The following is a 14,180-nucleotide window of genomic DNA, read 5'->3' as shown; positions in this document are numbered from 1 at the left end:
CGCAGCATTCCCAGAGAGGGGGTTGGGGCTGGCTGGCTCAGGCTCCTGGCCCACCCGGACCGAGGCAGGGGGTCTCTGGGGGCTGGGGCGCGTCAGCCAGTCAGTCACTGGAAGCTGATGAGGTGTCTGCTGAGGCTGCACACTGCGCTTGGCGCGAGAGGAGAGTTGGCTCAGATGTGGTTCCTGGCTTTGGGGAGTGTGCTTTCTGGGTGAAGGAGAAGCCCCCTCCTCCCCCTGGCCCTGCCCCAGCCGTCTCTCTCTCTCTCACACACACACACACAGTGCACACGTGCACACACTGTACATAACACACACACCCCCACATACAACGTCACATGTTCGGTGCATCAGGGAGGTGCTTTGTGAGGTCCAGGAGGGCGGGCCCTGGCCCCCAGCGCAGGGAGGGTGTCGGCGGGTGCCCCTCCTTAGACTCACAGCCTGAGAACTTCCAGGACGTTGCAGGGCCCTCCTCGTGTACGTGTAAGGGAAAAGTGAGGGCCAGGAAAGAGCGCCCCAAGTCCCAAAGGCTTGGGAGTAGCAGAGCCCATTTTGTAAGCCAGGTTCTCTGACTGCAGTGTCACATGCGATATTTGGGGGGTTGGGCCTTGAGGTTCGGGGCGGGTGGGGGTCCGGAGAACCCGCCCTTCCTTGACCTTTCGCTCCCTTTCTTGTGTTTGCCCTCCCCCCCAGAGATGCCCCGGCTGGACCCCGTCAGCCTGGTGGAGAAGCATTACTCGGTCATTCAGCCCACCGTGAGCCACAGCGGCTTCCTCTTCAAGACGGCCTCCGTGGCCAAGCCCCTGCAGGAGCGCCGATCCCGAGAAGGTGAGCGCGTCCCCTCCTGCGTCCCCGCCGCCTGCCTCTGGGCCCTGGTTACGTCTCTCGGGAACTTAGATCCTGAACGGAGGCACGGGGGGGTGGGGGGGTACATCGTGGTGATAAAGCACGGCTCCTGCCCTCCCAAAGCTTACATCTGGAAGGCACAATGTGGCTGGGTGAGGCCGGAGGGCACGGTGGCGTGGCAGGAGAAATGGGGCGGTGGAGCTTGAGTTGTTCTGAAGGATCGGTAGGAATTCAGTCAGTGAGGGGAGAGAGGGCATTCCAGGCATAAAAACGTCCTAAGCAAAGGCGTGGTGGTGGGAGAGCTGAACTCGGGTTCCAGTTCCTCCACAAAAGACTTGTTTTTCTTCGTTGCGAGCTCTGTTTATCCTCCATCAAAACCAAAACCTTATCTTGGACTGACTCTTTATATCATATAACTTATTCATATGTATAATATCATATATAAGCCAGGAACCACGTCTGATATTTATGATATTATGTATATATTATACATATGAATATATATGATATGATATATAGATATTTATATAATATGCATATGTTGTATACAATTATATAATTTATGTATAATTTTATACATATATAATTATATGCAGATTATTCGTCACAGTAGAATTGTGAGTTTTCTGAAGGCAGGGCCTGTTTTATTTATCCTTGCACCTTCAGTGCCTGGCACTTGGCAGATGGTAATAAGTGTTTTTTAAATGAATGAATGACTATTTGGGGGGCAGGGCATCCAGTTTAATTAGAATGTCAACTGGAGAGTTTGTGACGGACATGGTAGATGATGCGCCTGGAAGGGTGGGGGGGAGTACTGGTTCGTATTCTGGCCTGATCATTCTCAACTCAGTTCAGTACAGCATTTCCCAGGGCTAATAAGACGCAGCACATCAAAAAGACCGTGGTTTATTTTTTCATCTCTGTTTTAAAACCCTCATGAGTCTTTGCAGAAGGAAAACTGGACTGTTCCTGCAGTCAGGCATTTCCTGGGAGCGTTGGGGCCTGGGAGCAGTGGACCGAGAGAACCGGCCCCGCTCCCGGGGGCTCCGCAGCCTGAGCAGGAACCCCCTTGTGGAGTGTGGTGACCCTGCTCACCACAGGGGGCTTCACATACAATCAGAGAGGGTCAGCGAGGGAAGGTTCTGGAAGAAGTCCCCATATCTCCCAAGAGAGGAGGAGTAGGGGCACTGGGGCCTCCCAGTGCGGGGCGCAGGGAGGGAAGGAGGGGCAGAGCTTGAATGTGGTGTGGAACTCGGAGAGAGAGAGAATGTAGGAGGGAGGATCTCAGCGTCCCTCCCCCTCTCCCTCTTGCTTTGGGCAGAGTTCAGCCGACGCTGGTGTGTCCTCAGTGAGGGTGTCCTGAGCTACTACGAGAATGAGCGGGCCATGGTGCCCAACGGAGAGATCCGCGTCAGTGAGATCGTGTGCCTGTCTGTACCCCCGTCTGACGCCCATGGGTGAGCGCCCCGCCAGCCCCGCCCCCGCCCATCTGGACCGTCTCTCCTTTCCCTTGGAAGATCTTCCCCCTTTGTCTCAGAGTTTGACCAGTGCAGCTGCTCCTCCCCATTCCTCTCCAGCGTGGTTGGAAAGCGCTCTAGCTAGCCGGAGCACTTAGGTGCGCAGGGTTCTAGTCCCAACTCTTGTCTCCCTGTGATCTTGGGCAAATTTTCCCCACATTTGAATTCTGAACTCCAGTGATTCTGTGATTCTGCAATTCACTGTGCTGAGATTCTTATCTTCTGTGTTTCTAAAATACTCTGTTCCGAGAGTGTAGAATTCCAAGTTTTTCTGTATTCTAAGATTCAAGAATCCTGTTTTCTATTTCAAGGATTCTAAGTCCCATGTTCTAAGATTATGCATTATAATTTTATGCCTTCTGTGATCTAGAGCTGTGACGGACATTCTTCAGGGTGTCACTGCTCCCTCCGTCCCCCTCTCCCCTCCTCCCCAAATCTCCGTAGCCCGCCCTCTCTGCCAAGGCTGGAGAACAAGGGAGCCACTACAGCCTGAGTCCTGGGGGCTGAGGAGAGTCTGGGTGGGCCGAACCAAGGAAGAAGAGTTGAGGGCTTTGGAGAGAAGACAGAGCGTGGGGTGATGGGGACGGACAGGAGGGAGGCTTGAGGGATGGAAGATAGAGAGGAAGCAGAGCGGGTGGGTGAGGGCGAGCGCCCGGCCCCTCCTTCTCCTCTCCCATGCCTGGGTCCCTTTCTCTCCAGCTTTGACAGCACCTTCGAAGTGTACACAGAGACTGAGAGAATGTATCTGTTTGGATCAGAAAGCCGAGACCTGGCCCGTGAATGGGTCAAGTGCATTGCCAAGGTGAGTGTGCTTGGTGGGCCTGGGGAGGTGGGGCGGGGCCAGGGCCGGCCCTTCTGGGCATTTACAAGTGTTCTGACTGAGGGCCGCAGGGTTCCTGCTGAAGCAGTGGGGGCTTCCTCGGCTTTCTGGGGCAGGGGAGGAGGCCGGGATCCAGCCGCTGGCTTTCACTCCATTCCCTCAGACTGCTACGACTTTTGTCAAGCCCCTATTTCATTCCTCTTCTCTTCGCCTTGGCTTTTCCATTCTGTGAATGTGGGGGACCGAGCTAAGACTGAGCCTCCAGGAGACAACCTGAGCGGGAGGCGGGGGGAGACGACAGTGGAAGGAGTTGAGATGACTCTTGGAAGTACTTTTCCAACCCTGAGGCTACTGTGATTTGGGCTTCTGGCTGGTGAGGGATGCTGGGGGACTGCCTAGAATAAGTCAGATTTCCGGTCCGGAGGCAGGGGGCTGCCGGGGCTGACCTCGTGTCCCCCTCCTTCCTCCCCCCAGGCCTTCGTGCCGGCCCACGCGGAGGAGCTGCTGTGCAGGGACTTTGAGCGTCTGGGCCGCCTCTCCTACAAGGCCGGCCTCAGCCTGCAGCAGACCCAGGAGGGTTGGTTCGCGTTGGCCAGGTCTGAGCTCCGGGTGGTCTTCAAGGAGAGCCCCAGCGAGGAGGCCCTACAGCTCCGAAAGCTGCAAGAGCTATGTAGGCAGGACTCTGACTCAGCCCCCCCCCCAGCCCCCTCCCCGAAGGCCGCTCAGGAACCCTGTGCCTTAGACAAGGCACTTCTCTCTCTGGCCCCATTTCCTCATTTGGAGAATTAGGGGAGGAGAGTTTGCCCCGGCCGATCTCGGAGTTGTCTTGGTGACTCTGGCCTTGGGGGGTCTCCTTTCAGAGGCGGGAGTGCGCCGCCCCATAGACTCCTGCAGGATCCTGCTCAGGGACCTCTCTTATAAAGTGGGGTACAGCCCTGCAGCTCCGGATCCTGCCTGATGGCTCCCCAGGCCTCTGCATCTTCTCTTGCCCATGCACAACATCACGTGGGGGGGCCCCTGCATGCATCCCACCCCTGCTGCTGGGGCCTGAGGGCTGGGGAACGGGGGGGCAGAGGGGCACAACAGGGTGTGTATCTGAAGCTGTCCTCTCCTTCCCCAGCGATCGAGGGGGATAAGGAAGTCCTGGTGCTGGTGGAGCGGGGGAGGTGAGAACGGGGACCCCGGGGGAGGGAAGACAGCAGCTGCTCTCCTGGTCCCCAGCAAGCTGCAGGGAGCCCTCGGCATGGGGCGTCTCTTTGGGCTCGAGGACCCTTGGGGATGGAGGGAGGAAGCGGCATTCCCCATAATCCACAAAGCAGATTTCCCAAGCAGAAGGTAGCCCTGTGCTTGGTGACAGAGGGTGGAATAGGAACAGTGGACGAGGGGGATGGCAAAAAGAGGGGAGGGGGGCTTCAGTGGCAGGAGAGCCTCCCCGCAGTTAGGCTGCCCAGATCCGGGGAGGCTGCCTCAGGAGGCGGGGACTCCCCCCCGAGCAGAGGCTGAAGGAGCACCGGGGATTCCTGTTCGGACACAGGCTGGATGAGGTGCTCCCCAAGCTTCTGCCCTACCTTGAGGCCTCTGAGTCTGGCCTCTCTTTCCATTAATTCTGTGACCTTGGAGAAGACCCTTCCCCTCCCAGTAGTGTTTTGTTTTTCTAACTCCTTGTAGCGGTCGTTTTCAGCATAGACTTTTGTGAGCTTTTCTCTCTCCCTTCACCCACATTTGCAAGCAACCTGAGGTGTTGTATGAGCGCCTTACTGCACACACTTCCCCTACCTTCTCCCTCCTAGGCCCCGGTTTTAACGTCTCTAGGAGGTCGGGGCTGGGCTGGGTGATTGATCCTGAAGGACCCTTCTTTCGGAGGGTTCCTAAGGGAGCCCGTGGATGGGGACGGGGGTGAATCCCACGGATTTCCTGGAGGTGACACTGGCTGGGCTCTGGGCCCAGGACCTTGTACATCCAGGGGGAAAGGAAGCTGGACTTCACCGGATGGCTGGGGGCCATCCAGAAGGCAGCGGCGAGCTCGGGGGACACTCTCTCTGAGCAGCAGCTGGGGGACTCGGACATCCCTGTCATCGTCTACCGCTGTATAGACTACATCACGCAGTGTGGTGAGAGGCCGGGGTCCCGGGGGCTCCCCTCCCCTTCTGCGGGGATCGGCGAGTCCCCCCTGACGCCCCCTCCCTCCCTCTCCTTGCCCAGGATTGACTTCGGAGGGCATCTACCGTAAGTGCGGGCAGACGTCGAAGACCCAGCGGGTGCTGGAGAGCCTGCGTCGGGACGCCCGCTCGGTGCACCTCAAGGAGGGGGAGCACCACGTGGATGATGTTTCCTCTGCCCTCAAGCGCTTCCTGAGGGACCTCCCCGACGGGCTCTTCACCCGGACTCAGCGCTCGGCGTGGCTCGATACGGCAGGTGCTGCCTCCGGGGGGACTTGGGGCCGACAGGCCGACGGACACGGTGACCGGCCGACGGGCGGACGGACGCACTGTGGTGCCGACAGAAAGTCCGGGCCCCTGAAGGATGGACGGACTGACCGTGTTGGACAGATAGGCCTGCGGCGCGCCAGGGTGGCGAAGAACCCCCAGATACCATGCCCAAGGGACAGTGTTTGGCCAGGGAGGGAGGAGACTTTGGGGTGACTGAGAGCTCCCGCCCCAGACAGAAGGGATGGCCCGGGGAGACTTGCAGTGCTCGGCCCCAGAAGGCAGAAACAAGAACGACGTGGGGTGGGCAGGATGGAGTCTCCGGATGGCAAATCTAGGCTTGAGGTAAAGAAAATCCAGTTAGACCTTCCCCCACTGGAGGTCGTCAAACAAAGGCTGAATGACCACTTCTGGAACTTTGGGGAAGGATTCCTTTTCGGCCACGCTCCCTCTCTGATTTAGTGACTGATGGATGGACGGGCCGATCTGCTCACTAGTAAATGAATTGACTGACTGATAGAAGAGCCGATCAAATGATTGGCCGACTGAGCGACCCGACCACCCGACAGACTGAATCACAACCACTGATGACTGACTGAGCCACTTCCCACTTCTCCAGGCCTTTCCCTTGCCTCCCTCTCCTGCTAGATACCCAGTTCTTGTCACTGGACAGAACACTTTCCGCCTCTGGGAACACCTTTTGTATGTGTGAAAGGGCCCAGGGTGGGAACCCGGCAGGGGTTGGGAAGGAAATGCAGAGGGCCCAGACCTCATGCTTCCCTATCTCCTCTCCCCAGCCATCGAGAATGAGGAAGAGAAGATTTCTAGGTACCAAGAACTCTTGGGGCTCTTGCCTCCTGTCAACCGGGCCACAGTGAAGGCCCTCATCAGCCACCTGTACTGGTGAGAGCCAAGCAAGACATAGTTTCTCTGTCTTCTCTCTCCCGTGCCCACCTGTGCCCACCTGTGCCCCACCTGTGCCCACGCTGGGAAAGCCAAGTCCCGAGGCTGAGGGCCTGGGGCCCCACTCCCTCCTCCAGGCCCAAAAACCATCCTGCTGTGTCTCTACAACTGTTTATTGCTTTTTTCTGTCTTGGGGTCTTTTCCCAATGTCCCTGGGCATCCCAGGGAAAGGGGATTGTGGGATCTATCCCATTAGGGGAAGGGGACCCTGAGTCTAGATCTTCCTGACCCTTCATAGTGTACAGTGCTTCTCGGAGACCAATCAGATGAATACCCACAACTTGGCGATCGTGTTTGGGCCCACGCTGTTCCAGACGGACGGTCAGGACTACAAGGTTGGCCGGGTAGTGGAGGACCTCATCGATCACTACGTCCGAGTGTTCAGTGTACGTCTCAGGCGGTGTGGGGACGACAGAGAAACTGGGACGGGGAAGGGATGGCTGGGTATGACGGACGCTGCCCTGGAGGGGGAACACCTGGTGTCCTAGGCTGCTGCTCTCTCTGGCTGGCGTGTGATCTTGAATAAGTCATTTTTTGTGTTCAGTTTTCCTCTTTATAAAAAGAAAGAACCAGATTAGATGGTGTCTTTCGAGTCCCTTAGAAATAGAACATAAAGTATAAAAGCTGAAAGAGAACTTAGAACAGAAGAGAAATGCATGGGAAGGTGGAAAAAATGAGGGTTTTAGCGTCAGAGATGCTGAATTCTAATCCTGCCTCTGTCTCTTAGTAAGTCTGATCTCAGTTCTGGTGCTGTGTGCAAGTCAGGACATCTTCTCCCTTGTTTCCTCATCTGTAAAATGAGGGGCCTGAACGAGGTGAACTCGTACTTCCAAATCTATGACTTACAGGAAAAGCAGCTACAGAATGTCATTGCTGGCAGGGACCTCGGGCGTCCTCCGGTCGCCTAAGATTGTAACTCCATGACGAAGGGCTGGCTCCGCTCATACTATGCACGCAAAAGGCTTTGGTCTATTTGAAAAAAAGAGGAGCTAATTCTACAGTTGGGGAAACTGAGGTCCACAAGGAGAAAGGACTTTCCTGTCGTCGCGTGGGGAGCCCGCACGTCCGGGGATTCCTCCGGGACCCTGGTGGGGAATCAGGGAGAGGGTCGCTACACCAGCTCCCTCCCTCCTCCCAGGCAGCGTCCCCGTCTCCCTCCTCATTCTTTGTTCTCCCCCCGCAGGTGGATGAGGAAGAGCTGAGGAAGCAGCGAGAGGAGGTCACAGCCATCGTCAAGATGCGAGTGGCCGGCTCAGCCAGCGGGACCCAGGTGAGGGCCCAGCAGCCGCGGCCAAGCTGCACCTCCTCTGGCTCTGGCTCTGGCTCTCCTTTCTGACTTTTCTTCATTGACTCCAAGGCACTAGGGAAGGATCCCCTCTGCTTCCAGGGCTGCGGCTATTCCCGCCTGTCCTTTCCCCTACCCTGCTCTTCCTCCAGTTCCTTCCTTCCCTTGGGTAACAAGCATTTGTTAAGTGTTCACTGTCTATTAGGCACTGGGGTTAAGGGCTGCATAGCCCTGCCTTCAATTTACTTATCCTTTATTTGTTTGGCAAGGCAAGGGGTGAAGTGACTTGCCCGGGACCACACAACTAGTAAGTGTGAAGTGTCTGAGGCTGGATTTGAACTCGGGACCTCCCGACTCCAGGCTGGTACTTAGTCACTGTACCACCTAGCTGCCCCACAAGCATTTGTTAAACGTTTCCCGGGACCAGGGGCTGGGCCCAGTACTGGGGATGCTTTTGTGTTGTGGTTTAGTCTGTTTTCAGTCCTGTCAGTCTGTGACCCCATTCGGGTTTTCTGGGCAAAGATACTAGAGGAGCTGCCATTTCCTTCCCCAGCTCATGTTACAGATGAGGAAACTGAGGCAGACAGGGTGAGGTGACTCACAGAGGGAGGAAGTGTCCGAGGCTGGATTTGAATTCATGAAGATGAGCTTTCCAGACTCCAGGCCTGGGGCTCTGTGTCCTGGGACCAGCGGCCTTAGCTGGTGATACAAAAAAGGCAGAATGGGGTCCCTGCTCTCAAGGAGTTCCCTGCCTGAGTGGGGAGACCATAAACAAACAGCCTGGGCAGAGGTGGCCGGGGCGGCGTCGAGAGGGAGAGTAATGTGGGGGGAAGGCGGAATGGGGCCTGGGCAGGGCGAAGGCGGCGGGCTCCGGGGCTCGCTGGGGAGCTCGCACCCATGCTCCTGCCGGGGCAGGCGGGGCACAGACGCTGAGGGGCCGGGGCGGAGGCGCTGTCCTCTGTCCATGGGTCTGGAGTTGGAAGGAGGCTCGCAGAGGCCACAGATCTGCCGGGATCTCGGGGGCCAAGGCCTCCCCCAGGCCAGCCAGCCAGCCTCAGCTTCGAGGGGAGCCTCCCTCCATCAGCAGCGGAACAGCTCGGGGCTGCTGGCGCTGGGAGGGGGACGCCGCTGTTCGGTGGGAGGGGGACGCCGCTGTTCGGTGGGAGGGGGACGCCGCTGTTCGGTGGGCGGGCGGGTCTGCATCCCCTCACAGAGGAGGAGACGGCTCAGCCGAGGCTGTTACTGACCCTTGGGCCCGGAGCTGTCACTGCCACGGGAGTTGAATTCAAGCCCGCCTGCACGCTTCCCATCCCCAGGGGTCATGGAGACTTAGGGGCGGAAGCCCCGTACCTGCCCCAAGGCCCTTCCACTTGGGAGAGCTTGCTCATGGCTGGATGCTCCGAGCCTTACGCCTGCCTTTGTACCTTTCCCTAATGGCTCCTAAGCTGGCACTTCTGTAGCTCACCCCGCCCCCCCATGGTGGCCCTTTGGATCCGAGCTGAACACCTGCTGCAGTTGGGGGGAGGGGGTTATAGCAGCCCTGGGGGTGGGGCATGAAGCGGCTGCTCTGGTCACTGGAGGAGCACCCTTGCCCTCGGTGCTGGGGACATACGACTGTCCCTTTGTCCTTGGCCAGCCTCTCACCTCCTCCAAGTTCACCTTGGTCAGACCCCCTTTTCTCCCCTCCCCTCAGGCAGACCCGCCCCGCTCTCTGCAGCCAGAGCCCTGATTTCTCTGACCTCTGTCTCCGCGACCTTTTCCCATTCCTCCTGCTCTGCCTTCTGACCCCAGATAACCCCCCCCAGGAGAGGGCAGCCCCCTAAGAGGGTAGTGCAGGGGATGAGTGATACGGGAGAAGCCCCAGGACTCAGGAGATCACTGATTTCTGAGATGAGTCAGCGCCTCCCTAAGGGAGCCGGGGGAGGGCAGCTGGGGCGCCGGCACATGAGGGCTGTGACGCACAGAACGACGTAATGAGGGTCAGCGCGTCAGTCTGCAGCCAGCTCTTCTGCGGGCCGGGCTCGGCTAAGTGCTGGGACACAGAGAGAGGTCAGCGGGAAACCGATGAAAGGGCTTGGGAAGGACCTTCATCGGGAGGGTGCCAGGCGGCTCCTGCCCTTCAGGCCCCGCGTGTAAGAGAGGCCGGGATAAATAATAAGGACCGCACCTGTGTGCCGGGCACCGTGGGTGCTGAAGACTGGCACTGCGCGTCCGAGTCTCACAACAACCCTGGCAGGGGGATGTCATCATCAGCCCCATTTTGCAGCTGAGAAAGCTGTAAGGAGGTTCAGGGACTCGCCCTGCATCCCACAGCTAGAACTCCGGCCCCCCTGGCCCCGTGCCCAGCCTGCATGTGTTCCAAGGAATAGCAAGGGATTCAATTTGGCTGCAATGGAGGATGTAGTAGTACCAAGGATGATGATGATGATGAAAGTAATAACAATAATCCTCCCATTTCTTTCAGGTTTTACATTTTACAAAGTCTTTTCCTTTTAGAATCATCTAGATGGCACCATAGATACCTGGAGTCAGAAAGTCCTTAATTTAAATCTGACCTCAGACACTTTCTGGCAAATCACTTTACATCTGTCTGCCTCAGTTTTCTCAACTATAAAATGGGGATAATAATAGCTATTAGTATCACCTCCCTTTTAACACCCCAGTACCCCATCTAAAAAAGGAAGGAAAGGGAATTTTTAAGTACCTTGAATTATATGGCCTTCAGATTTGTTTGTTTGACTTTTTGGTGTGTTTGGGTTAGCTGTGTGGTACAGTATAAAGAACTCTGGGCCTTGAGTCAGAAATACCTGAATATAGCCTCAGACACTAACTACCTTTATAACCCTGGGCAAGTGACTTTAACCACTGACTGAATGCCTCAGTTTCCTCTTCTGTGAAATGGGCATAACAACTATTTCCTCCTTTGTGAAATGGGCATATTAACAATTTTCTGTGAAATGGGTGTAATAATATCTATCTTGAAGGGTTGTTGTGTGAATCATATGAGATATCTTGAAATATCTTTTAAAATATTTTTTAAAAATTATTAAGATGTTAAGAAATAATTTAAAAATCTTTTAAAATAAGTGGCAGCTAGGTGGTGCAGTAGATAGAGCACCAGCTCTATCTATCTATCAAGAGGACCCGAGTTCAAATCCGGTCTCAGACACTTAACACTTCCTAGCTGTGTGACCCTGGGCAAGTCACTTAGCCCCAGCCTCAGGGCGGGGAAAAAATCTTTAAAAATGCTTAGCATAGTGCCTGGCACATGGTAGTTGCTATAGAATTGTTAGTTATAATTGTTGTGCTTTGTTCTTTCCATGTACTTTATCATTGTATGCTGTTTTCCTGATGTTGCTTACTTCACTTTGCATCAGTTCATAGAAGTCTTCTCATGCTTCTCTGTATTCTTCATATTCACGGTTTCTCGCGGCGTAGGAATATTCCTCTACTTGGCGAGCCATTCCCTGATGGATAGACATCTCCTTTGTTTCCAGTTTTTTGCTAATAAGATTCTTTTCTAACACAAGCCCTGGGTGGTAGGTCGTTTTCAGCCATGTCTGACTGCTCTTGGCTCCATTTGGGATTATTTTTCTTGGCTGGATAAGGGAGTGGTTCGGTGTTTCCTTTTCCAGCTCATTTACAGATAAGGAAACTGAGGCAAACAGGATGAAGTGCTTTGCCTGGGGTCACACAGTTAGTAAGTGTTTGAGGCTGGATTTGAGAGATGAGCCTTCCTGACTTCCAGGCTTGGCGCTCTAACCACTGCACCGTACAGCTGTCCCCGATCAAGAATAGCCATCTCTGAAACTTGGAGGATTTGTGACCTAAGGCTACCTGACCCATGTCTAGTGCTCTTTTCCTCCATCTTGGGGCTACTTTGAGGTTTCCTGTTGGTTCTCCCTGAACTGGATTCTTCTCATCCTCCCCAAGGGGAAGGAGAGATTTATAGCAACCTCCCATTCAAAGATTAAGAACAGAAATAAGTTAATTCCTCTCTTCTGGACCAGGGGTCCCCCCCAACAGAGCTCGAGTGGTCCTCCGTGGGGATCTAATCCCAGCTTTACACTCCCTAACTCACCCTTCGCACAAAGGATCTATTTTCATGTTCTGTCTGCTTGGCAACATGTAGAAGGAAGCTGCTGGAGCACCAGTGTTCTCTGGGTGACATGGCTGACCCTGTTCTTTCCTTCTCACCCTCTCTGACTCCCTCTCTTCTCCCCTCCGCAGCATGCTGGAGATTTCATCTGCACCGTATACCTGGAAAAGAAGGCAACAGAGACCGAGCAACATGTTAAGGTAAGGAACCCCGGTGCCCAGTCGTCTGCACATGTCGCTGTCCTTGGTGCTGCCGCCCATCACCCCAGCCTGTCAAACATTACTTGGTGTATTCTGGTGAGGTCAGTCTGCTAGGGAGCCCAGCGCTGATCTGAGGAGAATTCAGAACTTATACAGGCCATCCTCAGAACCAGGCTTTGGTCGGAGTTAAAGAGGTGATTATAGTAACAATAGTTGTATTTATATGGTGTTTTCCTCAAAAATAGGTCGGTGAGGTGGCAGAAAGTGCAAAGCTGAGGATTCTCATTTTTTGGCGTGAATGAACTGAAGCTCACAGAGTGAGTTTGCCTCTAGTCACACAGTTAGCATCAACAGCAGCTCCCATGTCTAAAGCACTTTGAGGTATAATGACTCTGTGCAGTAGGTGGTAAAAATATTATCATTTTGGAGATGGGAAAACTGAGGCTTAGGAAAGCAAAGTGATTTATTTAGAATCAGTGAGAAGTTGATGTGAGAAAGAAAACTTTAATCCTAAACTTCTGAATCCCAGGCCTCCCCTGTAATTGATATCTGAAGGGAGCTTGGAGAGTGTGGTCCCATAAGGATGGAATAAGGTAGCCCTAGCTAACCCAGTCAAATCCAGAAGCCCTACAGTGTTAAGTTCATAATATCGAGCAGGAAAGAGCTTCATTGGTCATCTAGTTGGCCGAAAAAACTAAGACCCAGAGAGGTCACACGGCTAGTTAATTTATGAGACCGGATTTGAATCCAAGACTTAGACTACAAATCCCATCCTCTTTCCACTCTACGTTGCTGGGAGGCACTTGGACTGAAGTCTGGGGTTCTGGATCAGGCTTTCCCTCATGTCTCAGATTTGGGGGGAGAATGTTTTATCTCTTGACTTCATGCTGCTTCTCCTCAGATCCCAGCCTCTATGACAGCCCAAGAGCTCACCATGGAGATCCTGGATCGTAGGAATGTGAGGATAAAGGAGAAGGACTATTGGACCTGTTTTGAAGTCAATGAGAGGGAAGAGGCAGGTAAGTAGCCTTCGGAATATACATGGAGTAAAGTAGCACATGCAGAGATTCATGCTAGATTTTGATATTCTCTGGCCTTGTGAATCAGGACTGCTCACTACAGCAGTTTGTATGAGGGTTCTCTGTGTGAATCCTGGGAGATATAAAATAGAGATTTGACTAATTTCTCCCACTCATTTCAGTTCCTACATTTAACAGCAAAGGCTTCTCTAAAGGGGTGATTATGTGGTAACTACATCTGTTCTAAGAGAATGAAAAGGAGAAAATTCATGCACAAGATATATATGTCCACATTATATTTATTGAGGAATACCCTATATATCCAGCCTCAGAAGTCTAGAGACAGAAGAGTGGTGGGTACCATAGTCTTCCACAACTTCACCTAGGTGGGGGAGGCGTGGCAGCTCTCAAAGTTTTTCCCAGTTTGTACAGGAAAAGTTGTGTCTTAGGCTCCTCCTCCCCTTTCAGGGGCTTCAGTATGGTGTTGGGCGGCAGGATTTTGCCTATCTGTTTCTGTCTGAACTTTGGGATCATTGAATACAGTAATTGGTTGAAAGGAATGAGAATATGAAATTGGAATGTTCCTCGATTTTCTCCAAGTTGGCTAACAAAGAGCATAGAAGTAGAGTATTTTATCTATGACCCCACATACTATGAGACCAATTGGGCCGAATTCAGTAAGAAGAATTTCTCATCTGGTTTTAGGGGTGACAGAAAAAGAAAGTCAGATACATAAGTGTACAGGAGATTAAGCAGTTAATATGGACATGAAGCTTTTGGGCGAATCTGTCATAAAATTTCCTTTCTTTTGCCAAGAGGATAGCCTCATATCGTTCTTTTAAGTGAGGATCAAAGGCCCTCTGATGGAGATGTTTATAGCTTTTCTCCTGGGGACTCTATGTATGAAAGTTAGCTCAGATTGTGTAGAGGAGGGAAAAACTACATAAGGATCTCCAAAGGTTGGGGGAGGCTTTAATTATTAAAATAAATGCCTATAAATATGTATAA

General features: G+C 53.6%; 1 protein-coding gene across 3 annotated transcripts in view; it reads left to right on the top strand.

The window, feature by feature from the left end:
- ARAP1 (ArfGAP with RhoGAP domain, ankyrin repeat and PH domain 1) overlaps nt 1–14,180 on the top strand; it is a 73,578-nt gene that overhangs the window by 37,714 nt on the left and 21,684 nt on the right. For all 3 annotated transcript variants that reach the window (XM_074303998.1, XM_074304000.1, XM_074303999.1), the window contains 12 exons: nt 691–825; nt 2,165–2,300; nt 3,060–3,162; nt 3,655–3,850; nt 4,301–4,346; nt 5,128–5,291; nt 5,383–5,595; nt 6,404–6,509; nt 6,808–6,955; nt 7,753–7,839; nt 12,085–12,153; nt 13,055–13,172. In XM_074303998.1, the coding sequence (XP_074160099.1) occupies nt 691–825; nt 2,165–2,300; nt 3,060–3,162; nt 3,655–3,850; nt 4,301–4,346; nt 5,128–5,291; nt 5,383–5,595; nt 6,404–6,509; nt 6,808–6,955; nt 7,753–7,839; nt 12,085–12,153; nt 13,055–13,172 (1,521 nt within the window). The remainder of the gene's footprint in view (nt 1–690; nt 826–2,164; nt 2,301–3,059; nt 3,163–3,654; nt 3,851–4,300; nt 4,347–5,127; nt 5,292–5,382; nt 5,596–6,403; nt 6,510–6,807; nt 6,956–7,752; nt 7,840–12,084; nt 12,154–13,054; nt 13,173–14,180) is intronic.

Source organism: Sminthopsis crassicaudata, chromosome 3 (genome assembly GCF_048593235.1).
Source record: "Sminthopsis crassicaudata isolate SCR6 chromosome 3, ASM4859323v1, whole genome shotgun sequence".
NCBI classification, from domain to species: Eukaryota; Metazoa; Chordata; class Mammalia; order Dasyuromorphia; family Dasyuridae; genus Sminthopsis; species Sminthopsis crassicaudata.
The sequence above is the reverse complement of the archived record's forward strand: the minus strand, read 5'-3'. Positions and strand labels throughout refer to the sequence as shown.